Below are 24,703 nucleotides of genomic sequence, written 5' to 3'. Positions count from 1 at the left end.
AACAGTAGGTGCAGCCAGAGCCACCAGCAGGCAGAGCCAGCTAATTGGTGATGCTCAACCTAAGGAGGAGGCAGCTGATCCAATGGACCGGCCTTCGCCTGAGATTTTGTCCATGCACAAAATCTCACTGGTTGTCGTATCTGGGCTTGATAATAAATCCCTCCCTCCAGGGCTACTACACATTAGCTAATGATCCAGGGTTTGTTTGGTTTTCGTGCCTTTGTTTGCTTGAATCATCTGGAGCTGTTTGATTTGAAGAGTTCCTTCCACTGTGCATCCCCTTCATGCTCAGAGCACACTGTAGCCTAGGTTACACACATTGATTCTGGAAGAAGGGGGGAAGAAGCAATGTGTGCCTGGAACTACTGTGTGTGTGTGTGTGTGTGTGTGTGTGTGTGTGTGTGTGTGTGTGTGTGTGATCTTGTAATTCCTTCCAACTCCATAAGGTTTTATGGAATGGAGTAATAATAATAAAACAGTTGCTTAAACAAAAATCCCAAGAGTCAGATGATATTTGGCTGACATACTTCTCCATTAGTCAAGTGAAGCTGATGGTGCTATATCTCTCTCTAAGCACACGCGCACAAAATGCACTTTCAAACAGAAGGCACCAGGGCATAACAAACAAATATGGCTCTGATGTTGCATTTCATTGTGCTGTTTTAAATCAGTCTTTCTCTGTGGGTCAGAAGGGGAACAGAAAGAAATGGAAAGCCTTGAAGAATCCTTTTTTATAGGGAGAAAAGCCTACTATCAACAACGGCTGCCCAACCCAGAGCACTTTTAAGTGCCGCCTCCTCGTCAGTGGCTTCAGTCCAACACAGACACAAGCACATCTTCATGATTACTCTACTGATGGGGGAATTACTGACTCCAAAGATGTAATGAGATTGTCTCTGGAGCAGGCTTGCTTATTGAAATGCAGACTTTTTCAGGCCAGCATCAGACATCCATCAGCACTTGCAATGAGATTTCATTTTATATATATATATAAAAATCCAGCTTAATCTCGTCTGCTGATGTTCTCCCAAAAGGGGTTTCTTTCCCTGTTTCTCTAAGGGTAGGTCAGCAAGTGTCCCTTAACATGACAAAATGTGCATGAAAGATTGTTTCAGCTTAAGGCAAAGCTTGTGGGGAAGGCTGTTTGGGTTAGTTGCTTGGTATTTGAATTATCACAGTATACTGAGCTGCTTTATATTCATGGGTTTGTTGTTTTTTAACAAAACCATTATGGTAAAAACTGGTTTTATATTATTGATTTCTGCCCCCGCCGCACACATTTCATATGCACACTGAACCATTCTCTCTGGTTAGCACACCTTTACATTCTTAAACATTCTTACACACAAAATACATATATGTTGGATATCTGATGCTTAGTTATTCAATACCTCAGATTAACCATCTGTTTTGTCCCTGTTTTTTAAACATGAAGTACCTGACCCGAATGATTTTATTTTTATTTTTTTTAAAAATACCCTGGTCTGTTCTTTCCCAAACTGTAACCCAATTTTGACTATCCAAAAGTTGGATAAGGTTAAATGAGTCAGATAGCTGAGTTTGTACGCAATGTCATATACCAGATTTCCCCAACCTGCTGCTCTTCAGCTGGTTTGGACTACAACTCCCATTCAGCCCCAGCCAAAACATCTGCAGAGTACCAGGTTGGGAAGGCTCCATATGCAAACTTGATATATTCACAAACCCATACAAATGATCTCATATTACAACAAGTGAAATTTCACAAAAACTCATGGGCTCACTTCCACTCATGGACAAACTATTATCAGTCTCCCAAACTGTTTCATAGGCAAAAGGTTATTATTATTATTATTATTTATTAATTATACCCTGCCCACTCTGGGCGGCTTCCAACCGAATATTAGCATCAGACATTTAAAATTTTCCTAAACAGGGCCACCTTCAGTTGTCTTTTAAAAGTAAAATAGTTGTTTATTGCCTTGACATCTGTTGGGAGGGCGTTCCACAGGGCAGGCACCACTATCGAGAAGGCCCTCTGCCTGGTTCCCTGTAACCTCAATTCTCGCAGCGAAGGAATCACCAGAAGGCCCTTGGCACTGGACCTCAGTGTCCAGGCTGGAAGATGGGGGTGGAGACGCTCCCTCAGGTATACAGGACCAAGGCTGTTTAGGGCTTCAAAGGTCATCACCTTTAAAGGTTTCATGTGGACATTCACTTGCCTTACTCCCAAGGAACCCATGGAATCTGAAAGCACCAGGGTCACATCCTCCCCCACCCCCCAGTCTGTGCCATCTGCACCTTTTCACCTGATCAGCCAGACTCTTGTTGGGAACAGACATGAAGAAAAGATCAGATAGTTTGCCCCCCCCCCAAAAAAAAGATAGTTTGCCTCCCTCCCCTTCTACCTTCTTTATCTAATCCTATGATCCTGCAACAAGTATGCAGGTAGAAAGCCAGCAGGGATGTTCAGAATGTCATACATGCAACTATGTGCATGTTGGACAGAGATCATGGGTGTGCGCTCAGTGCAAGGACTTCCTGGTCCTCAGGGAACAAGTATGTTCCCTTTAGGTCCCAGTATCTGACCTGAGAGAGCCAGAGTGGTTGGTAGACGTAATAATGGCATTCCTCTCACACAGTGCCATCTCTTCTATTACAGTGGTGCCCCGCAAGACGAATGCCTCACAAGACGGAAAACCCGCTAGACGAAAGGGTTTTCTGTTTTTGAGCTGCTTCGCAAGACGATTTTCCCTATGGGCTTGCTTTGCAAGATGAAAACGTCTTGCAAGTGTTCCGATTTTTTTCCGCTCCCCCCCCCTTTTTCTAAGCCGCTAAGCCGCTAATAGCCTTTTAGCCGCTAATCCGCTAAGCCTTTAATAGCCGCTAAGCCTTTAATAGCCGCTAAACCGCTAATAGCGCTAATCCACTAATAGGGTTGCTTCGCAAGACGAAAAAACCGCTAGACGAAGAGACTCGCGGAACGGATTAATTTCGTCTTGCGAGGCACCACTGTATAATGGAGAATCATGGTCTTGGGGAAGAAAAGCTTCAATCTGAGGAAGAGGCAAATGATCGTTGAAGAGGGACACATTCTTTGTGGGACTAACAGTCATCCTATCATATGGAGGACACTTTTCTGGGGGTCTCTTGTTAGTGGCAGTTTTTATCACTGGCCTCATAGGCAGTTGAGTTTGTGATGGGCATGTGGACCACACAGTAACTTGTCTGCCTGTCACACGTAATCTGGATGCTGCATATACACTAAGGAGAAATGTTGTTATGTGATCCTGGAAGAGAAATTTGGGTTGCTAGGTGAGAGGCCAGGACTTACAAGGAAGCTTTCTCTGAAATGCTGCCCATTCCATTTTGGTGCTGGAAAAAACTCTCCTATGAGGAAAAGTTACATAATTGGAGGATTTTTTAGTTTAGAAAAAAAAATGAGTAACAGGAAACATGACAGAGGAGTATAAAACTTAATAGTGTGGATAGAGAGAAGACTTTTTTTGCTGCCTCTCTCATCATTCTTGAACCTGGGGAAGGTCAATGAAGCAGAACGCTAGAAGATCCAGGACACACCAAAGTACTTCTTCACACAGCTCACAGTTAAACTATGGGGTTTACTGCCACAATATGTTGTAATGGACTGACTTAGATGGCTTAGGCAAAGTCTAAGGCCCCATATGCACCATACACTTAAAGCCACATCAATCACTTTAAACAGTCATGGGGGTCCCCATAGGAGACTCCAATTTCCCTCGTGGATCTACAGTTCTCAGAGTGGCTTCACAGTCATCCAGTGGCACACCTTGACAACGCACACTTAACAATGACCAATGAACCAAATACAAAAATAAATATCTACTGCTCAACAGTAATGCAGGCATTTTTCAAAGTTTCTGTCATTATCAATTTCTTTGTATTGATACTCATCTTCCCATATCCACATTTATAAAAATCATACCTGATAGTAAAGAAAAATATTCTGTATTGTCTCGGCTTCTCATTACTTTCAAAGGGTGAGTTTAATATTCTGTAGATGCCACAAAGCATAATTTTCAATACCATTTTTCTAAGGTTACTCCTTCAGTATTTATCCAATACTAAGAAATATTTAGTCTTCTGCCACCAACATGAAATCTTTGGATACAAGATCCATATTTGAATGAAAGCCACCTGTTGCTTTTATTTCCCATGAAGCCCTAGGGCCATACGCTACATCAGGCACTCCATGTCACTGTAGGAAATTTGCACACACACACACACACACACACACACACACACACACACACACACACGCAACTTCCCAGATCAAGCCACTGTCACCAGATAAGCCAGCAGCTGGGGGAACATGAAGGCAAGATGGCCAGAGTGAGAGGGAACAAAGCAGGCATTGGTGCCAACGGGTCTTGCCAGCAACTGCACGAGAGCATTGGGTGCTGATGTGACAGCGCTGAGTGTTGTATTTAAAATAACCCTGCTTGGGATGGAATGAATCAGTGGGCAGAGTGCAAACTAAATTTAAAATACAGTTCACATTAAAGAAAACCAAACCCACACATAGGTTGCCACCCAGAGTTCTAGGGTCATGATTACTCTCTCATCAACAGAGTTTATTCCTGCCCTAAATCCTGCTTACATCCTGCAGACTAGTGTGGAACATTGCACAGAAATCCAACAACAATCACCAAATACGGCAGTAATAACAGCTGCAATTGCAGCACAGCAGAATCCATAGATGTCCAAGCAAGCAAAGCAGCTGTCCCTCCCCAATTCACCCCTACACACACACACACACACACACACACACACGAACAAGTGTGTCACTGTCCACAAGAAAGATGAAAGGAACAAACCACATCGACCCGCTAGTGCTGCCGCAATGCCAAGAGAAGGAGAGGGACAGATGTTGGGGAGGAGGAAGGGTAAAGGGGAGAGGGAAAGGCAACACTGACCTGACAGCACGGCTGGGGAGGGGGCAGCGGGGGTTGCAGGACAAGAGGCAAAAATGTGGTGGGAGCAGTGAGAGGGAGACAGCCAGCTTGGCCTACCTGCTGATCCAAATACTCTAGGTTTCTTTGCAACTGAAGGTCTAAAAGTTCATCCTATCAGGAGCCATTAGGCATGCGGCAAAATGGAAACACAAAAACAAACAAAAACAAAGAAGAAGCAAAAGCAGTTAGGTGCGACTTAGCTCGAGAGAGGCACAGAGCTCCCCAGACAGGAAAGGGAACAGTCAGCCTCACAAGCGTTTTTTTCCAGGTAGGTGGGTGGGGTGAGTGATGGCTGCTCAGCGGTCCTTTTAGCCCAGGACATATTCCCTAGAGGAGCTTTCCCCAGTCAGGTGCCCTCCAGATGTTTCAGACTGCAACAACAGGGAGTTGTAATCCACAACATCTGCAAGGGCACCCAGTTGGGGAAGGCTGCCTTAGAGGGACTCTCAATGGGAGATCCTGGCAGTTTCTCATATAGACAGTGCTCTGTCCCCATACCATGTGTCGCCTTCTGCTGGACAGGTGTGGATTAACAAGAGGGCCATGCTACATTCCTCCAGGCTGGTAAAATATATTAATGCTCTCCCCCAACAGTAAGGAATGCAATCTTTTGACTCTGTAGCCCTTTGAGGGTATCTGGGTTGAATGCTTGTGGGCTAAAGGTGGGGTGGGGTATGCACACACACACAAGCCTCACTCCAACAGTCCCACGTGTGCCGGCTTCACTGCAGACCTTCCCACATGCAGCGCGAAGGAGGATCCTCAGCATGTTCAACTGAACGCGCTCAGAGTTCCTCTTCAGACCTTCCAGATGAGGAAGCCGCCTTCTGCTGAGTCAGGCTGCAGGTCCATCTAGCACAGGGCTTATACACACCTTTCCTCCGCTCTTTCCAGGCACAGTCCACGATTTAAAGATCTGTGTCCCAGTGCCTTCTCGTTCCTGCTCCAGAACTTTCCCTGCAAAAACCTGCTCTTTGAAAAGCTCAGTCAGAAAAAATGTTGATCCGCAGAAAACCCGAAGTGGTGTTTGCTCTGATTCAGTTTTAAGGAGCAAGGTTTTGAGGGGAAAGCTTGAGACAGAAATAATAACAAAATGCTGGGCCCTGGAGTGCTAAAGTGAGCACCTGTGCCTGGCAAAAGGTAAGTGTGGGTAAGCCCTCTGTTCTATCTGCACAGCTCTGCGGGGTTTCAGACAGTCCTACCTGAAAAGGCTGGGGACTGAACCTGAGACCTTCCACATGCAAAGCAGATGCTTTGTCACTGAGCTATAGTCCTCCTGCCAACATGGGAAGGTCTGAAATGGAGCTGGTGCACAAGCCCCCTCTGACTTGAAGCCCACACACATTTGCTCCAATTAGGGCTCACTTTTCATCGCAATGTAGCACCTGTAATACCCATTAAGCCATTATTATAATCTGTTTTATTGGTGGCATAGGCCTCTAAGAATTGTTAATTCACTCCTGCTGCAGAGGCAAAGTTTGCTACCAAGAAGTTTGTCCCCACAGTTAGCACGCCCACATTTTTCTCAGCAAGGCACCTGGCTTTGAAAGCCTAGGATCAGGTGGAAATTCTCTCATCCACAGTGACTGCTCTACAGTCTTTATGCCAAGGCTGGCATGTTGAGAACGTGGGCTCAGCACATCCATTCAGAGTTCTGCAGGGGAAGAAGGGATTGTGCTATTGGCTCCACGCATATGGCCTCTTCCAAAAGCTCAGCATCCCTTTCAATGGCTTTGCAACTGTGCAGTAAAAACTGGCTGAGCTGAAAGCTGGAAGAGTGCTGAAACAAACAGCGGATTCTGCACACGTCAAACTCTGCACAGATTTACTCAGTCTACATTCCTGGGGCATCACTTTGGGTCATGCAAATTGGCTTTTACTCAATCTCTATCCAGCCTCTATGTGGATGTCCGTCGGAAAAACGGGATGGTCTACCTATTCTAGATACAGGCATACAGGAAGCTGCCGTATACCAAGCCAGACCATTAGTCCATCTATGCTAACTGGAAATGGCTCCCCAGGATTTCAGACATGGTCCCTCACAGACCAACCTGGAGATGTCAGGGATTGAACCTACGACCTTCTGCATGCAAAGCAGATGCTCTACGACTGAGCTATCACCCGAGACAGCAAGCATAGCTACAGCTTCTCCCTACAGCTTCTTCACCTGGCAAGAAAGTTAGGAGCAGCATACAAAGGGACCCTTACAAAAATGGTGCTCCTGTGCATTATTCTCTGCAAGCATGACACCAACAGTGTGCTTTTGACCCAGGTAAACTACTTCTCAGATACAGACAAAAATTATTTTGATCTGTTTTGGAAACGATTTGTCTCTTTCTAAACACACAGAACCTTTACTATCAGGCCTGGGCAGCCTGAGCTCTGTGTCTGTAATTAACAGATATGTGTCCAGATTGCTGGAACGCTCCAATTGGAGAACAGCCTTTACCAAAGGCATCGTGGACTTTGAAAAAGCACGGACTCAGGACGAAGGGAAGAAACGAGCTAAGAGGAAGGCACATTTGGCAAATCCTCACCATGATCAACTCCCACCCAGAAACCTATGTCCCCACTGTGGAAGGATGTGTGGATCCAGAACTGGCCTTCACAATCACCTATGGACCATGTTCATGGTAGACAATCTTGCTCAGCAATGAGCGATCGCCAAAGAGTCCAGACTGCTAGCGCTGCTTTTTCAAAGGAGCTATCCTGCGCCGACATCCACATCTATTCCTGCCACCAGACATTCGCCCCACCCCCCCAAAACTGCTGGAGATGGGGACAGAGCACCTGCTATGAGAGAGACTGTCCATGATGTGCTCGGTGATACCAGGATCATCTCAGTGCACTCCTGGTTCAGCCACATGCATCCGCTTTGTGTGCATAGCTGGTGAGAAGGCAGGGGGAGTGAGGGGAGAAGCTGCGTGCAACAGTCCGTGCAACTAGAATCTGTTCCGCAGGGCACCTTAATCCAGTCCAGGAATTACTGGTTGCTCTCATAGGTGAAAGGTGTCAGGCAGGGTCAAGAACCTTGGCATGGAGCAAATGGAAGTTGGCAGTTTCACTTGGCAGAGTCCCACTCACAGTGGTTTCTGCCCCCACCACATGGATCCGCCCCCGTAGTGAAATAACCAAACAAAAGAGAGAAGCAAGAAGGAGTGAGGAAAATACAGCATTGAAAGAAATGACAGCCAGCAACAGGGAACAGGGCTTTCTGCATGTCCTTTTCAAGCTCACCCAATTTTGCACTGTCCCAGAAACTACACTGGAGGATTGCAAGCTCTGGCAGTGCTTGCCAGTATTGCTGCCCTGGCTTTTGCTCTCTTCATTTCTTCTTTATGGGCTGCCAAGCAATACATCCTTGGAACAGGGGAGGAATCCCAGAGGAAAAATGTGCTCTTCCAACAAGCCCTTTTCTGCATTATGGTTGCCGCTGTAGCAATGGGCAAGGTGCTGCTCATTTAAGGACAGGGATTGGGAACCTGTGGTCCTCCAGAAGTTGTTTGGACTCAAGCTCCCATCAACCCTGGACCATTGGCTACAATGGCCGAGGTTCATGTGAGTCTCACAACATTGGGAAGGCCACAGGTTCCCCACCCCTGATTTAGGGGAGCAAAATGGTATCGAGTTCAAATCACATGCCAGGTCAAAACTCTGAACAGCAGCTCATGATCACTAAAGGGAAATGTTTGAGTTAAGCTTGCAGCAGCAATGAGCACTGTGCCTCAGTTTATATTCCACAGTGGCCTGGTGGGCAAGCCAGGATGGAGGCTTCCCTTCTGCCATGTAGATGTAGCTTGTAATGTGAAATGAAGCCTCTGCTTTAACTCCTGATTGCACCTTTTTATTTATTAATTGTGGAAAAAAGAGAATCACATGGATGATGCTTCTGGACAACTGTGGGTGGACCCATTTTACATTACATGCTACTCCTCTTGCAGGATGCTAATGAAGCACCAAATGTAAAAACTGGGGGCTGAATGTGTGAACAGGAGCTGTTTCACTGTCTCTATAAATCACATGTCTATTTCCCTCCTTGCTCCGCCAAAAAAGGGCAGCCCTGTCTTCAACAGAATTATCTGTCAGTTTGCATAGTCACGGTGTATTACATATCCAGACTGGTCTCACACTGCTGGTCTCACACAGCTAACATATCCCTGTAGACTGAAACACTAGAGAATATGACTGTTACAGGACAGTGGTTTCATGTCCAGGAAGAAATTGCCCATTGCATAATAACATCCTTCACCCCACCTCTGAATTAGATCCCAACCTTGGGAAGGAAACCCAGCATCCCTAGTGGAATGCTGGGATGCCAATGGGACATACCATTTTGTCGTGGACCGTAGGGGATGCTGGATAGTTGAAGGGGAACATTCCTGCAGGGACAGGCCTCCTGTCACCCAGATAATCATACTGAGGAAAGAGAAGAAACCACACACATGCATGAAGAAGGCTCATATCACTGTAGGGTGACCATAGTCCACGCTACCTTTCCCCACAATATGGAACAGTTGGCACAGCTCACAATGGAGACAACAGGCAAGGCAAAGGAATTGCCCAGGGTTATTCAGTCAGGGTGAGGGACAGGTCAATGGTAGGAGGGCCAAGGTGTTGTGGCCTAGACATAAGAACAACTAAGATGCTCTTGGAAAAGAGGAGTTGGTTCTACAAGCTGGGAGTACAGTTCTGTTAGGAGAAGAGGAAAAGAAGGGGCAGGTTTTTCCCCAGGCTCCTACCCTTGGAACCTCCAATGCCACTCAGTTCCTGGGCTGCTCTCACCCTCAGTTCTGCCTGATATTCACTAATATTTGTTTGCACAATGAAAAATGTTCTAAAGTTTCACCAGCAACCTTTTCAACATGTCTCCCGGCACAGTTAACATGCCAGTTCTGTTTAGCCTGAACATGCGACTCCAGTACCTCAATTCAGTTGGGAGTTCTGAATCCCCTATACCTCATGTTTCAACTGAGTCTCGCCCAGACCCTTATTTTTTTTATTTCTGGGACAAGTGAAATAAAAACAGATGGTGACTGAGCATTTACGGACTGCTGAGTGGCCAGAAGAAGCCCTGACATGTCAGAGATTAAGAATAAAGGTTTTATTCTAGCTCACAGGTGAGCAACCTGTGGCCTTAGGAAAACATGCAACCTGTGACTTCCTATTATGTGCCCCTCTGTTGACTCCTGAAGCTGCCCCATTCTTCCATCCATGCTTTTTATTCATTTCCCCCCTTTTTCAGGCATTTGTGTTTTGCTCTCTTTCTGTGTTGTTTCAGAACACAGAACTGGAAGATGTAGTACTTTCTTTCATATGTGTATGTTTTAAAAACTTCTCCTCTGGTTGTATGGCTTAGGAAAAAGACTTTTCTCCTCCCTAAACCATCGAATAATATATTGGTAAGAATTACTCTTACTTCCTTTCCGGAGCAGTGGCTGCATTGGTCTTTGGTACTAAAAAAAAGTTCTCTGTTTATTTGAAAGTAACCCCATCACTGCAAACCTAGCAGTTCGAAAGCACATCAAAGTGCAAGTAGATAAATAGGTACCGCTCCAGCAGGAAGGTAAATGGCGTTTCCGTGTGCTGCTCTGGTTCGCCAGAGGCAGCTTAGTCATGCTGGCCACATGACCCGGAAGCTGTACGCCGGCTCCCTCGGCCAATAAAGTGAGATGAGCGCCACAACCCCAGAGTCGGCCATGACTGGACCAAATGGTCAGGGGTCCCTTTACCTTTACCTTTGCCTAACCCCATCACACTCAGTGGGGCTTGCTTCTAACTAGATATACATTGAACTGGGAATTCTAAACCATGAGGAAGCAGGGTGGTCTCCATTCCAGATCAGTTAATCCAGAATAGTTTTGTCTCTGGCTCCAGCCATCATCAGTTCTGGCTCTGCCCAACACTGGCACGTGAGCCACAACAAGTAATCCATTGAGGAAATGCAGCCCTCAACAGAAAAAACCGATGTTGCCCATGACTGCCTCTCCTCACCTTCATCAAAGCTAGTGTGCCTTCCCACTCCTGCCGTGGTAATTTCCCCTCACCCTTCCTAATACTCCTCAGTCTCAGTACACAGCATATACAAACACAGGTAACGATTAGGTTACTAAGACTGTGCTAATGTTCCCTCAGTGCACAGCTTCAGTACTCCCCCAAAGAGTGGCAGGAAGCCCCGAGGGTAGGAGCGGAGACCGCAAGGGAGGGTTACCTTTGGTGAACTGACCGATCGCCTCATCATGTATGTCGTCGGCTCTGCATAAATCTCCTCACTCCGGGGAGGCACTCTTTCAAAGCGGGCGCTCGGAGACCTGACAGGGGAGTACACTCTGGCTCGGGTGTAGGAGCCTTGGCTCGGCGAGCGGGGGACCGACCGGGAGCGAGGCTGGAGGGACATCCTGCGCAAGGAGCCTGAGGCGGCATCCATTTCGTCATAGTACACAGGTGGCCGGGTCGGGCCTGACATCCAGATGGGAACGTCCTGCCTGCCGTAGCCTGGCTGCTCTTTCCAGTCCCGCAGCTGGTAGGAGCCGCTGTTGCGGAAGGAGTGGCGCTTGTCATCGACAGTCCACTGAGGGCTCACACGCTCAAAGGCAGGCATAGAGCAGATGCTGTCAGGACGCACCCCAGGAGGGTAGTATTGGTAATCTTCAGAGTACTGAGGTGAGTAGGGGGGATAGTAGTCAGGGACTCTTCGGGACATCGGGTAGAACCTGGTGGGGCTAGACGGCCAGAAGGAAAGAATGAGGACGACGAATGTAAACCCTGAGTTTGCAAAGCAATTTTAGCATCATGTGCCCTACCTTACCCATCTGTCTTTCTCTGTACCAAAATCCACAGAGGATATAAATCTAGTGCAGATCTTATTTTTCTCTTTTTTCTCTGTTTTTCTATTGGTTTTCATATATTGCATCACAATACAGATGTGCCAAAGCCAACACCATTTCCGCCCCATCCTCCCATACCTTTACATTTCAATTTCCTCAATCCATCGTATTATTCTTTTCTCCTTCCTCCCACTTCCCTCCGCCCCCACTCGATTTCCTCCACATTATACAATTTACAATAATCTTTGCATTCTACAATCTTCTCAAATCATCTATATTTTATTATTATCTTTCCTTACTAATTTTTCTTCCATCCAGTACTTCACATTTTAATCTAGGCATATTAGCATATCTTTTTTTGAGCAATATTTTGCCATATATTCATCAAAACATTTCCACTCCTTTTTTAATTTTTGATTCGACTGATTTCTTATTATAGCAGTGGATATAAATCTAGTGCAGATCTTATTTTTCATACTTACATCCTAGTGGTTCCCTCTTACCCTCCAACTATACTGCAGATTAAACAGCAGAGATGGCACAATATCTTCTCACTATTAATGCTGTTTGCTGGTGTGTCATGAATTATTATCCTTATTAATTTTCTTTGCAAATGAGCTGCCTGCTTGAGTAACATAGTATTAAGTGTGTATCTTTTTCTTTTCAAAAAAGAAATCAAAAGCATACTGAGGATTAAGGGGTTCAATTCTGATGAAAGCCATGATGCCTGCTGTATTAAAACTTTGGTTCTTTGTCAGGGGAGATTCAAATGTTGCAGCCTCCATGTGGAGGTCATAAGAAACACTTCCCAATGGAAGCAGTTATACAAGAGGGCTCTGTAACTGTGTATCATGTGAGCCACCACCCATGCTAGCACAGCAGATTCGTAGCGCTGTGATGAACAGCCTCCTCCACACAACTGGGCCAATCCGTTTCACAAATATTACAACTCTCATGTGGAATTGCCACATGGTTTGGGACAGTTAAAAACGAAATGTCCCTCAGCACTTACAGTCCTCCTAGGACTCTCTGGTTGGGAGAAGAGGGGAGAATCACAATAACTATATTGATTTAAACCTGAAGTGTACACATCACTTTCTCACCTTCTCTCAGATTATATCCACACCATACATTTAAAACCACCTCTTTCCCCACAAAAGCCCGTGCTTTACTGCTGAATCAGAGCAAATGGTAGTCTGTGGAAAACTGAAATTGCCATTTGTTCTGATTCAGTGTTAAAGAATGGGATTTCATAGGGAAAGCGATGTGGCAAAAAAAGGGGGCGGAAGTGTTTGGACATGGAGCTTTAAAGCGCAGACCTGCACCTAGAAAACAAGGGGCAAAAGGTATAAGTGTGGATGAGCCCTCAGAGTCAGGGGTTCCCCTAAAGTATCCTGGGAAATGTAGTCCTTAACAAGCTACAGTTCCAGGACCCTTGGGGGAGGGTGGGAAGCCATAGCTCTTAAGACTCCTATAATTGCAAAATGCAGATGTGATGCCTTGTGTTTAGTGGGATCCCTCCCTTATTTAATTCGCAGAAAAGCTATATCCACGCCTAGCTTGAATCACCTCACCTATGGAGATCCTCAGGAGGCGGAGCCCCACGGCGCAAGTTCACCCACTGCTGCAGCTGTGTCATGGAGCTCTTCCTTTGGGCAATCTTCTCAGGATTGGTGCGTGGAGCAAAACTCCGACGAGGCATAGCACTCTCACCATCGTGCTGTGGGAAGGCCATGCTGCCTGGCCGGCTAGGAGATGAGTACTGCCAGCCATTTGGCTGAGTGGGCCTCTCCACTCCAGCAGGCAGACGGGAAGTGTCAGGATAAGGGCTTCCGGGTTCAGAGGGCATTTCTTGGCTGCCAATGCCGTTGGCTTTCACCAGAGGCTCCTTCTTGCTCTCGGCTCGCTCTGTTTTCCTGTCAATCTTCTCAGAGCCACGCCCGTCTCCTTCGCCTCTGGTCTTGGCTTCTGGCTCAGCTTTGGCAGCCTCTCTGGTCGGGACACTGCGGTGGTGGTGGTGCTGGTGGTTCCTGCTGGGAGGGATGTTCTCAGAATCAGTCTTCTCGTGCCTGATAAGCATGGGAAAGTGGAAATGGCCACAAACGGTCATGGCTCTCATTCCGAGCAACATAGAAAATACGCTCTAGCCTATGAATGATTCTAGTTCGCCTCCTGAAAGCACATTGCTTTCTTTTTCAAGTTGCTTAAAGACCTCCAAAGCTATGTTTCCTGTCATCCCATTCAAAGAGCCTCAATGCCTTTTAAATGTTACCTATTTTAGAGTTTCCATACTTTTCTGCAGGATCTGTGAACCTTATTTATAATGATGACTTGGTCTCACAAATTTAAAGGACCAGAGGAAACATCTTAATGGAGAGGCAGAGAAACTATGTGACTTGAACGCAATAGAACAACCCGGGCTGGACTAAGACCTTCAGTTGTCCCAAGCACTAAAAGATTATGGTGCCTCCCGAATTCAAAATGAAAACAATACTAACCCATAAAATAAAATTTCACAGTAATAAAAAAGGAAAGCATAATTTATTGCAACAGATGACAGTATCTGCTTTCCTTGCATTATTTTGATCAAAAGTTAGTAGGGTGCCCTCCTGGTTTAGGTGGGGATAATAAAAAGATAACGTAAAAATGGGAGATTATACAGTGGACTGTAAGGAAACCTAGCCTAGTTCTGATTTTTGCCATGACGACTACTTTGATGCTTTAAGGGGGGGGGGGAATAAAAAAAAATCGGGTGCTCTTACTTTACTGGTTTTCCAAAGACATAGCTAATGCCAACTGAGATCTCTCAGAACAGATGCTATTGGACTGCAACTCCCATCAGCCTCAGCCATCATGACCAATGGTCCAGGACGTTGACTATTATAGTCCAACAACATCTAGAGAGCGCCATTTGGTTTTGGACCACATGCTACATAGATTCCCCCCAACAACAACAACTGACCTCTGAGCAGGTGGGATTTGCACCCGGGCAGCTTCGCCCATGGCTTGAATCCAGGATTCCTGCTCCTCGTTGTTCTCTGCACTGAAGAAGTAAGTCCGTATGCCTGCGTGCTCAGCCTGGGGAGAGAGGGACTTCTTGTTATTCCCTGGTGTCTCTTCCATCCAGCACACAGTCACCTGTGGAGCAGGTAGAAATGGAGAAAGGGGAGGGAGAGAGAAGAGAAGAGAAGAGAAGAGAAGAGAAGAGAAGAGAAGAGAAGAGAAGAGAAGAGAAGTCACCAATTAGTCTCTGCAGCATTAGCTTGAGGTCACCAAGGATTATAGGAGAAATTGGCATAATCTTTCATTTGGCATAATTTCCAGCATATACTGGACTGGCTACTATAGTTTCAACAAACTTTTATTTTCTAGTTTTCAGCTGGGGAAAATTGAAGTGAAAAAGGATGTTTTTAGGCCATAATGGCTATAGGTTAGCTTTATATGCATTTGTCCTTGGTGGTGGTGGGTGCCTTTAAAAGAGGATTAGGCAAATTCATGGAGGAGAGGGCTATCAATGGCTATTCCTTAGAGGCAACAATGCTTCTGAATACCAGTTGCTGGAAACCACAGGAGGGAGAGTGCTTTTGTGTTTGCATCCTGCTGGGGAGGGGTTTCCCCCAGACATCTGATTGGTCACTGTGTGAACAGGATGCTGGAAAATTTGCCTTTTAATATATTGATAAATCCCAGTTTCAGAGCAGCTTAATCACAGGAGTGACACCAAAGGTCAAAATTCCTATCCAGAGACACCTTCACTAAACCCACCCAGCAACATCCAACCCCACCCCCCAGCCCCACTGATGGAAAAGGCCCCTTCCACCTGCCTACCAACCCCCCCCCCCTTTCCCAACACCAACACACTTGTTTCCATGCATGGGTCCACATGCAGCAGAGGAATAGCATGCAAAAATCTACTTCAACATAGAACCCATCACCCCAGATCAGTGTACACATGTGCATGCATGCAAGGAATTGAAAATTTTCTTTTTTCCATCAGGTTTCTGGAGAGGTAGTAAACTAGAACTGCCTTTTTCTAAGTGGTGGTGAGGAATGCTGTTGCAACTTTGAATTGCTGTAATATAGCTGCTTTAATGTTTTCTGATGGTTTTATTGTATTTATTGTTGTAAGGCCACCCCGAGATTACTTGATGGTGACATGTGGGATAGAAGTTTTACAAATAAATTAAAATAAATGCATCATTACTGAATAAAAGGTATGCTGCCTAATATTATCTGGAGTACTTGTTAAACTAATGGCAATGGTTTTAACTGTGGCCAGAAACAAGGGGAGGTGTGTATCCCTTTACATTTTAATGATTTGGCTGCCTCACCCATTGCAAAAATGGGAGGACACTGTATCCCCTACTCTATAAAAAGTCACTGAGGCTGGAGACTAACTGAACAATATGGGGAGTCAGGGTCAACTATAGCTCCCTATGTTGAGTCAAAACAAGAGTGAGATTTCCTATGGATCCACTGACCCAACCACCTTGGTATTTAAATCTGCCTTCCTGATGAAACATAGGAAAAGAAAATACTTTTGTATTCCTTTCCAAATGCTTATCTCACAGGAGGCAGTGACAGCCACCAACTTGGACGGCTTGAAAAGAGGATTAGACATGGAGGAGGTGAATCTGGAGGCAATAACACTTCTGAATACCAGTTGCTGGTAACCCCAGGAGGGCAGCGATCATGTCCTCCTTGCAGATTTCCAACAGGCAACGGGTTGGCCACTGTGAAAACAGGATGCTGGACTAGATAGGCCAATAGTTCAACTGCAGACTGGCCATATTTATTTGACTATACGAAGAAGCCCTTCAAGAGGCAGGAATTATCAGGGCACCATTCCAAGGATATGTGTGCCACTTGTACATGGAAACATGCTGCACTCCTTTGCGTGATCCCCATGATATTATGCTTTCACCACAAGAATGCCTCTAATTTCAGGGCTTCCAACAGTGAAGTCAAAGACACCATGGGGGTGAGTAATAAATCTGACTCCCACACCATGGATTACCCGAGTGTCTGATGTGAAGGACAAGATCCCCCACTTCTCTGTTATGTCATCAAACATCTTCTCCAGTTCAATGTTATATGCAGTCGATCTTTGCTCCACAGAAATCACTGAGAGCCGCTTAGGGTTGATCCCTCTTTATTAGCAGAGGCCATTTTCCCGTCTTGCTAGAGTGCAGCAAAGCCTAGGAAATGGTTTTTATATATCATGCTGCTTTTATTCTTAGTCTCAGAGGTGTATATAGGAGCTGAAGACTTGCAAAAAACAAAGACATGTCTTGTACAGCATTGAGATATTGGCACCCAACATCTTCAAAGAATACCATACTAGGCTGGACCTTAATCTGGCTCCAGGCCCAGATAAAAAGTATTTCCAATCCAAACTCTTAACCCAAATTGGACCAGCTTATTGTTGACGCTTCTATCATTTGCAACATATCCATTCAATTGACACTGAAATCTTTCCAGATCTTTTCCTTTTATCATGAACACCTTATTTTGTATTATAGTATAAAATAGTTTTGCTTGCAGTTTTCTGGTTTTGTGTCTTTCACATTTGTTTGGTTTTCATTATGTAAGAAAACTCCCCTCTTTGTGATTTTTATTATTATTTTATTTCAGTTGAATGTATTTCAGAAGAAACGTACAGCACAATTTATTCATTTATTTAGTTTTGCCCATCAGCTTTGGTTAATGATCAGTGGCCACTCATCAACCTAGTGAGATCTGAGGGTTCTTGCAAATCTGCCTTCTTGACTGACATTTTGCTGAGCCAGATCAATATCTTCAGTACATATACTCTACACCAAAAGCCAAGGATTAGGTCTGAAAGCTTGGCTATTATGAAGACATATAACACAAGGCAGACATATTCAGATATTGTGCATTGTCATGGTTACATACCTCTGGTATGGTATGGTTACATACCTCTGGTATGGTATGGTTACTAATGGTTACATACCTCTGTACTTTCACCAGTCCCCATTGTTTAGGAATTTCTAGGTGTTTGATGAGCCTAATGAAGAAATCTAGGATTTCCTCACTGCAGTTTTATCTGGGAAATGATTGGAGGTGAATAAAGCATGCGGGGCAATTTGCACTCATCCAAGCTTCATCTTTCCTTTCTGGCATGCATGCGTTTGGAAAAGGAAGGAAAATACTACCTATTTGGTGCCTGGGTGATGGCACTGCAGACGGGTTATCAGAAGAGATCTCCTGTCCGGGGGCATCCTCACGCGGAAAAAGAGGGAAGACAGAGAACAGGTCAGCCATACCCAACAAGCAATCCAATGGGGAGAAGTCTCAAGCAGGCGAAGCGTAGCAGGAGCAGAGTTGACTGCCGTGGAAGGGAAGCTGAAGCAGAACTGGAAGGGCCATAGCTTAGCAGCAGAGCATCTGTCTTGCATGCAGAAAGTCCCGGGTTCAATCCCCAGCATCTGTGGTAGGTGCTGGGAATGTTCCCTGTCAGAAACTCTGGGAGAGATGCTGCCAATCAATGTAGACAATACCGAGATAGATGGGCAAATGGTCTGACTCAGTATACTACAGCGTCCTATGCAACTGGGCACATGCCAGATGCCTTATGAGTCTAAGACTGAAGGATCACATTGGCCCTGTCTGAGCTTAAAATAATCTAAGAGAAAATTGGGGGAGCCGATTCCTCTCCATCTCAGCCCATAGAACAGGCCTGAGCCAGTATCCTGCTAGGCAAGGGGAAATGCAGATATGCAAGGGTTGCAGCAGCAGGGCATGCCATAAACAATATTGCAGCATGAATGTGGGATGAAGGAAATGAACAATACTATTTAGGTCTATCTATTCAGAACAATCTAAGTCTATCCATCCTACGAGAAACTTTATTATGGGTTGGTTATCTAATCCCCCTTAATAATAAACAAAGGAACAAAACACAGAAGCAATCAGAGACTATTCTCTGCTACCTTACTAACCAACACATGTCTGGATCTGGGGGATGCTACAAGAATCAGCATCTAAGACTGAAAGCCATACTTACTTGGTAATCAGCCCCATAATATGCCATAAGGGTGCCTATGACCCAACTATAAGCTTGCCTACCCTAAAGTGCTCAACAGATCATGGTATCACCAGTCCTCTGCAGCATGGGTGCACATTGAGTTCTTAGAAGTATCTCCAGGCTGAGGGGAGCATGTAAGTGTGACCCAAATCCCTACTTCACTGGAGTGGTCGAACAACACCTTTTTATCAAACCTCGGTGCAGTAGGACCCAAATGAAGATGCTTGTGCCCTAAAACGGATCCTTGCTTTGTTAGTAATCTGGGATCTGACAGCCCATCCAACACCACTGGTGCCAATAAAGCTTTCCAGAGGGCAAGCTCAGGCTTCTTCTCAAGGTGACACTATAGAGAGAAAAGAGGGTCCCTGTGCGCACATCTGAGCCAGAGGCAGGCAAGATGCCCAGACAAGCATACTTCAAAGCTCATCTGTTTCTAATGGAGCCACAGCATCTCTAGCTAAACATTCTTCTTTTCTCTCCCCCCTCTATGGGGCAGGCAGGAATGTTAGTAAAAAACAACCCCACATATCAATAGTTTCTGGTTCTTAAAACATCCCTGTCCCATTTCAGTCCCATTTATTCTCATTAAGAGGGCATAGATAGCATAGCACACCCCTGGGACATCTGAACTAGAGCTTTATGGTGCTATTTCAACAAGCAGTAAGTAGCTTGCATGCAGTATAATGGAAGAGCCCTCTAAAGGGATGCCTATAAACAAAATGATTTAGGAATGTAACGTATGGATTGGTTGGTTTGTGTTCACATCATGAATCTTATTGGGTCTACTAAGATTTGTTTTGCATAGGTAGAAAGACCTCTCAAGCACCCCAATTTGAAGCTAGTGTTTCTAAACTCCCCCTCATTAATTTTCAATGTCCCTGATTTATTTATGCTTTTTTAAAAAACAGGAAACATGATGTTGTGTATTAGATCACATTGTTTAGAGACTTAGGATCTGTATCCCTCATTCAAAAGGGAAACTGGATGTGTGAGTCTGCGCATGAAAAAAAATTGGCATATAAATATATTGACTCAGCCTTGGGCTGTTACAGCAAAAAGCAACTTGGTGGTCCAGGCAAGAGAGGCAAAGCTTCCCAGCTCTTCTTTGCTCATCCCTCAAAACTAACTCACAATAACCAATGTGTGACACCCTTCCAGCAATGCGGAGCTGTGCAGGTACTCCTGGAACAGTGCCACATCCCTTAGGATGTGATGCCAGAGGTCAGGAATGACTTCTCCTCTTTCCTGCAATGTCCCTTGCATGGATGACATGTTTACATCACCTCTGGTCTCCCCACCTGCTCCCCCCAGATCTAGTGCAGCAGGGCAGAGAGCTGCTGCTGTTGCTCTGGTGCGAGGAGGCATCACCCACCATCAGGACAGAAGGAAGGTTTCTGTGACTAAGGGGAAAATGCTCAGGCTTTCCTTCCAAAGTGGGGCTGGCTGAAGAGGCACATGCATTTCAAATAATCAGCACCTGCTATACCTCCCCTGTTAGTTGAATCATGCAGGAATTCAGACCAACTCTGAGGAGCAGAGGCAGACCAAGTAGCTTTAGGCTGTGATATGAGCAAAATAGGATGTGCCACTCCCGCATATTGGAAAAATTCAGCCACTCACTGGATAATGGGCATGAAGCTGAGCCCCTGTGGCGTATTGGTTAGAGCAGCCACCCACAACCTGATGCCCTCCACATATTTCAGACTATAATGTCTGTGCTAGCTAGGAGGGATGGGAGTTGCAGTTCAAAGCATCTGGAAAGCACCAGGTTGGGAAAGGCTAGGTTAGACTGCAGCACTTGGGTCAGAGAGATCTGGGTCCAGTCACCATCCTCATATGGGAAAAAAAGCCATAATCTCTGAGGTTCATCAAGAATGCCACCCCAAACTCATTGGGAGAAAGAGAAATATACATATGTAATGGATAAATATATGAATAAAGCACATTTACAAACACCATTCCTTGTCCCGTGCAATGTTTTTTGTGGGGGTGGGTAAAACTAAGTTATTTAACAATCTAAAGCATTTTCCAAGGTCGGTGTTTCCCAAGAGTGTACAGCATGAGTACTTGTGTATTAAAAGGGAAGAAAATGATGTCCACTGGCAAAGCACCTCTCCTCCGACAATGCCCTGTGCACAATCAACCATTTTAGAAATAAACAAGCAAATAAATATTAAAATATTGTTTGGGGGGAAAATGTATGGAAGAGGTGCAAAATAGTTTTCAACATTTCAAAATTAAGCAAAGGGTTCCTCCTCCCAGATGCCCAACGTGAGACTCCCACCCGCAGCCTTTGAGTTGAGCAACTATCCAACTACCATTGTGGGTTTGATCAGTGAGAACATCAAGGGCTCCTGCAGCTCTTCAGCATTTTTCCGGCTTGTACGCACAGCCTTCCTAGTAAATATGTCTGTCAACAAGACGTGCTTCCCTCTCAGATGGCGAGGCTCAGAAACAGCCTCAAAGTCCCTGCAAGCAAGCTTGAGGGACCACAGTCAAGCATCCGGAAATAATGTACTTTAGCTGCCGTGCTCTTCCCTTTTGGCCAGTCCTCCCTCTGCAACAACTCCTCAGTGCTATTAGTCAGAGGGCGTGAATATCTCTCCTAGGCAGCTTGGTGGGGACCACACGGAACTGCGTTTTTTAAAAAACAAAAAACCAGAAACTCCAACAACAGCTCAGTCTTGTGCCTAAAGACCACTGCAGATCAATCTTCCAGTATCACAGAAGACTTCTATGAAAGAACATCTTCCAAAGGAAAATGGGAAGTGGGTGATGGTATCCCTGAACGTGCTGCTCATGATGCGATACTTAGGGACAGACAGGAAACCTGTGGCCTTTCAGGTGTTACTGGACTCTGATACCCATCAGCCCCAACCAGCATGGCTCATGGTCAGGGTTGATGTGAGCTGTAGTCCAGCAACCTCAGGAGGGTTGCATTGCATTTAAGGTCAATAACCTCCCCAGCCTCATGTCCCCCATCATCAGTATCGTGAGCATCATCATCAGCAATAACTATTCAATGCATTTCACACATGTCAGCAGTGGTTACAATGGCCCTGAAAGGTAGTAGGTCAGTGTTATCATTCTCATATTGCACAGGTGTCAGGCTAAGGGTAATAGAAGAATGGCTTGCCTAAATTCAAACCTGTTGAGCTGCAGTGAGATTTGAAGGGGATACTTCTAGGTTCATGTCCCAGTCCCTTAGAGACTTCACAACAAAGGAATTAAAATAACCAAGTGGTGAAAGGAACACTAGGATATCATGCTCTTGGAAAATAAGGAAATAAAGTCTTACAAAAGAGGTGTTCATGTGTTACATTCAACAAGTGTACAATCTGTGTATCTGTGCATTCAACAGATGAGCTGTATACTCATCCAGTTATTTACATGTAATATTTGACAAGTATATGGTCTGTGTAACTCGCTCATACCTCTTCATTCAGTCGCCAGTCACCTGCCCACCTTTAAGGACCAAATTCACAGGATCACGAGCACCACAGCCTAGGAGGAACCTAAGGACCACTTCTGATACCAACACACAGCTAGAGCAGAGCAGCTTCCAGCTTCCAACCACACTTCTAGCTGTACATTCAAGAATATCCTGCCACCTCTGTGAGAACCTCAGCCATTTACTGACCTTAAAGGTGTATTTCCTGCTGATGTTATCCGACGGCTGAACAGCTGCAACCCGAAAACTGAGAAGTGGGATGCTGCCCAAGATGCTTTCCTCCTTCTCGTCTGCATGAAGGAAGGTGGGAGATCAAAGAATTAGACACATACAGAGGCATCCCCTTCTCTCTGCCAACAAGCTAGAAATGCTGTCGCTGTGGAAGGTCTCACACAAATGGGCTCCTTCACCGCCACCAGTGGGAAAGAAGAAGCCAAGGGTTCCCCTTACTGGCAAAATAAGAGCTGGAGAGTTAAGAACAACAATTGCCCCAAGTGGGCCTACACATCTACGTACCTGGGGAAAATGGCTCCTCTCCCTGTCACATCCGTGCCTGCTACTGTCTCTGTCTCAGGCCGGCAAGCACCCTCACACACATATCAGTTACATTTACAGCTCACAATACTGTCTAGTTAATAATTCATCCCCACCTTCTAGATTCACTGCCAGAGAGGAGTTCAGGCAACAGGTTTCTGAGAACCAAAGGTTGTGAGGCAGATTTTATTTTTATATATAAATATAAAATCTATACACATACATACATACATACATACATACACCCTGTATATGTATGTATATATGAATGTACAGTAAGCCCACAACTTATGCACATTTAACTTGTGCACATTCAGCTTTGCGCGCATGACCAAACAAAATGAGAAAGAGGACAGGGTTCTGGGGGAAATGACTTTGACAATCCCACCCACCATTGAACCCAGTGTGTTTTGACTATATGTGATTTTGGTTTAGGTATGATCACTGAAATGTAACCCACACGTATGTTGCTGGTTTATGACAGATGGGAAGCATGTGGCCCTCCAGAATATGTTGGACTACAATTCCCATCATCTCTGGTCATTGGGTTTTGCTGGCTGGAGATGATGGGAGGTGGAGTCCAACAAGTAGGGCAACAAGTCCTCCATCCCTGAATACACATACATACATACATACATACATACATACACACACATATTTGAAGATGAAAAGGCACTGAAATTCTGAATTCTCATTGGGCATTTTTCAATCATCCAAGGACTGAAACCACACACCTCATGGACTGGAGGCCCTCATCTTATAAGCACCTCACAAGCCTCTTTAGCCTTTTTTGTACCATTACAAGTCCAGTTCACTAAACTCTGGCCTGAAGGACTAGTGCCAGCCCTTTTCAGAGGAAAGCATGATTGACAAAAGGGTGGGTGTGTAAATGTTAATGTCAGCACATATCCTCTGTGTAAGAAAGAACCAATGATCCAGGCCATCTGCTCCAGAGAAATATGGCAATAGCTGTACCAAGTCTGGCCTTCAAAGACATAATGAAATGTACATTCCCTTCCACAGTTTATCATCACACAGCTTGCATTAGAAGTTACCATAATGCAGAGAGGAGGAAAGAGAGGCATGTTTACTAACAAACATTTTCTGCCTCATGTGTAATCTCCTAAAGCTGCAAAATGCCATGCTGATGCCAGATATATGGAAGGCTATACAACCAGGGATGGGATTTCTCAGTGCATTGTCAAATCAAGTCAGAGTTGCTGTACGTGTTAGCTTTAAGCATCTACCAGAGACTCCCACCCATTTGTCCTTCTCTTCCAACAGTAAAATAAAACACTGAGAAGGGGCAGTCAGCCCTCAGATACCCCACAACATTGTCTCTCTCTCTCTGTTTGCGGAGATTCATTTTGCGCTGAAATTTTCTGAGCAAATTGGGCAACTGGAGAAGAGGCAGAATGCTGGCAGTCTGCAGAACAGTCACAGGAGAAAAGGCAGAATGGGCATAGATGTGGGTGGGAGGGAGAAGGAATCCTCCACAAAGCTATGACTCACCCAGGGGGATTGTGCCACTGTCATTGCAGTGTTTTACATGCACTCAAATAATGTTCCTACTTCCTGGTAAACTACACTTTTTGGCCCTGAAAGAATGAGTCTTTTTTCATGTGGAAGGTGACTTTGCCAGTATCACAGACACCCATTGGTTAATACCCATGACATCACTGTGAGACTTGTTGAAAGCTGCTTTTGTGTGTACTCATGCCAGTTTAAATGCCAGCATTTCTCCAGAGGCTGTATGCCACCTTCATCAGATGAACACATTGCTGATACAAGTCACTGCACTCCAATAGGACCAGCCAAAGCATGGAGATGAACGCAAGCTCTTGACTAAATAAAGGCATAATTTATGGCTTTG

The 24,703-nt window shown here is 45.2% G+C and overlaps 1 protein-coding gene across 15 annotated transcripts in view; it reads right to left on the bottom strand.

Annotated features, from left to right (window-relative positions):
• PLEKHA6 (pleckstrin homology domain containing A6) overlaps positions 1–24,703 on the bottom strand; it is a 192,992-nt gene that overhangs the window by 39,452 nt on the left and 128,837 nt on the right. For 5 of the 15 annotated variants that reach the window (XM_081193388.1, XM_081193400.1, XM_081193391.1 and 2 more), the window contains 6 exons: positions 22,486–22,586; positions 14,760–14,935; positions 13,372–13,866; positions 11,182–11,692; positions 9,303–9,389; positions 5,031–5,084 (listed from right to left, as the gene is read on the bottom strand). In XM_081193388.1, the coding sequence (XP_081049514.1) occupies positions 5,031–5,084; positions 9,303–9,389; positions 11,182–11,692; positions 13,372–13,866; positions 14,760–14,935; positions 22,486–22,586 (1,424 nt within the window). The other 10 variants (XM_081193396.1, XM_081193395.1, XM_081193399.1 and 7 more) reach the window with 6 other exon arrangements.

Source organism: Podarcis bocagei (genome assembly GCF_964188305.1).
Source record: "Podarcis bocagei genome assembly, chromosome: 5".
In the NCBI taxonomy this organism is placed as follows: Eukaryota; Metazoa; Chordata; class Lepidosauria; order Squamata; family Lacertidae; genus Podarcis; species Podarcis bocagei.
Note: the sequence above shows the minus strand (reverse complement) of the source record. Positions and strands in the feature narration are given on the sequence as shown.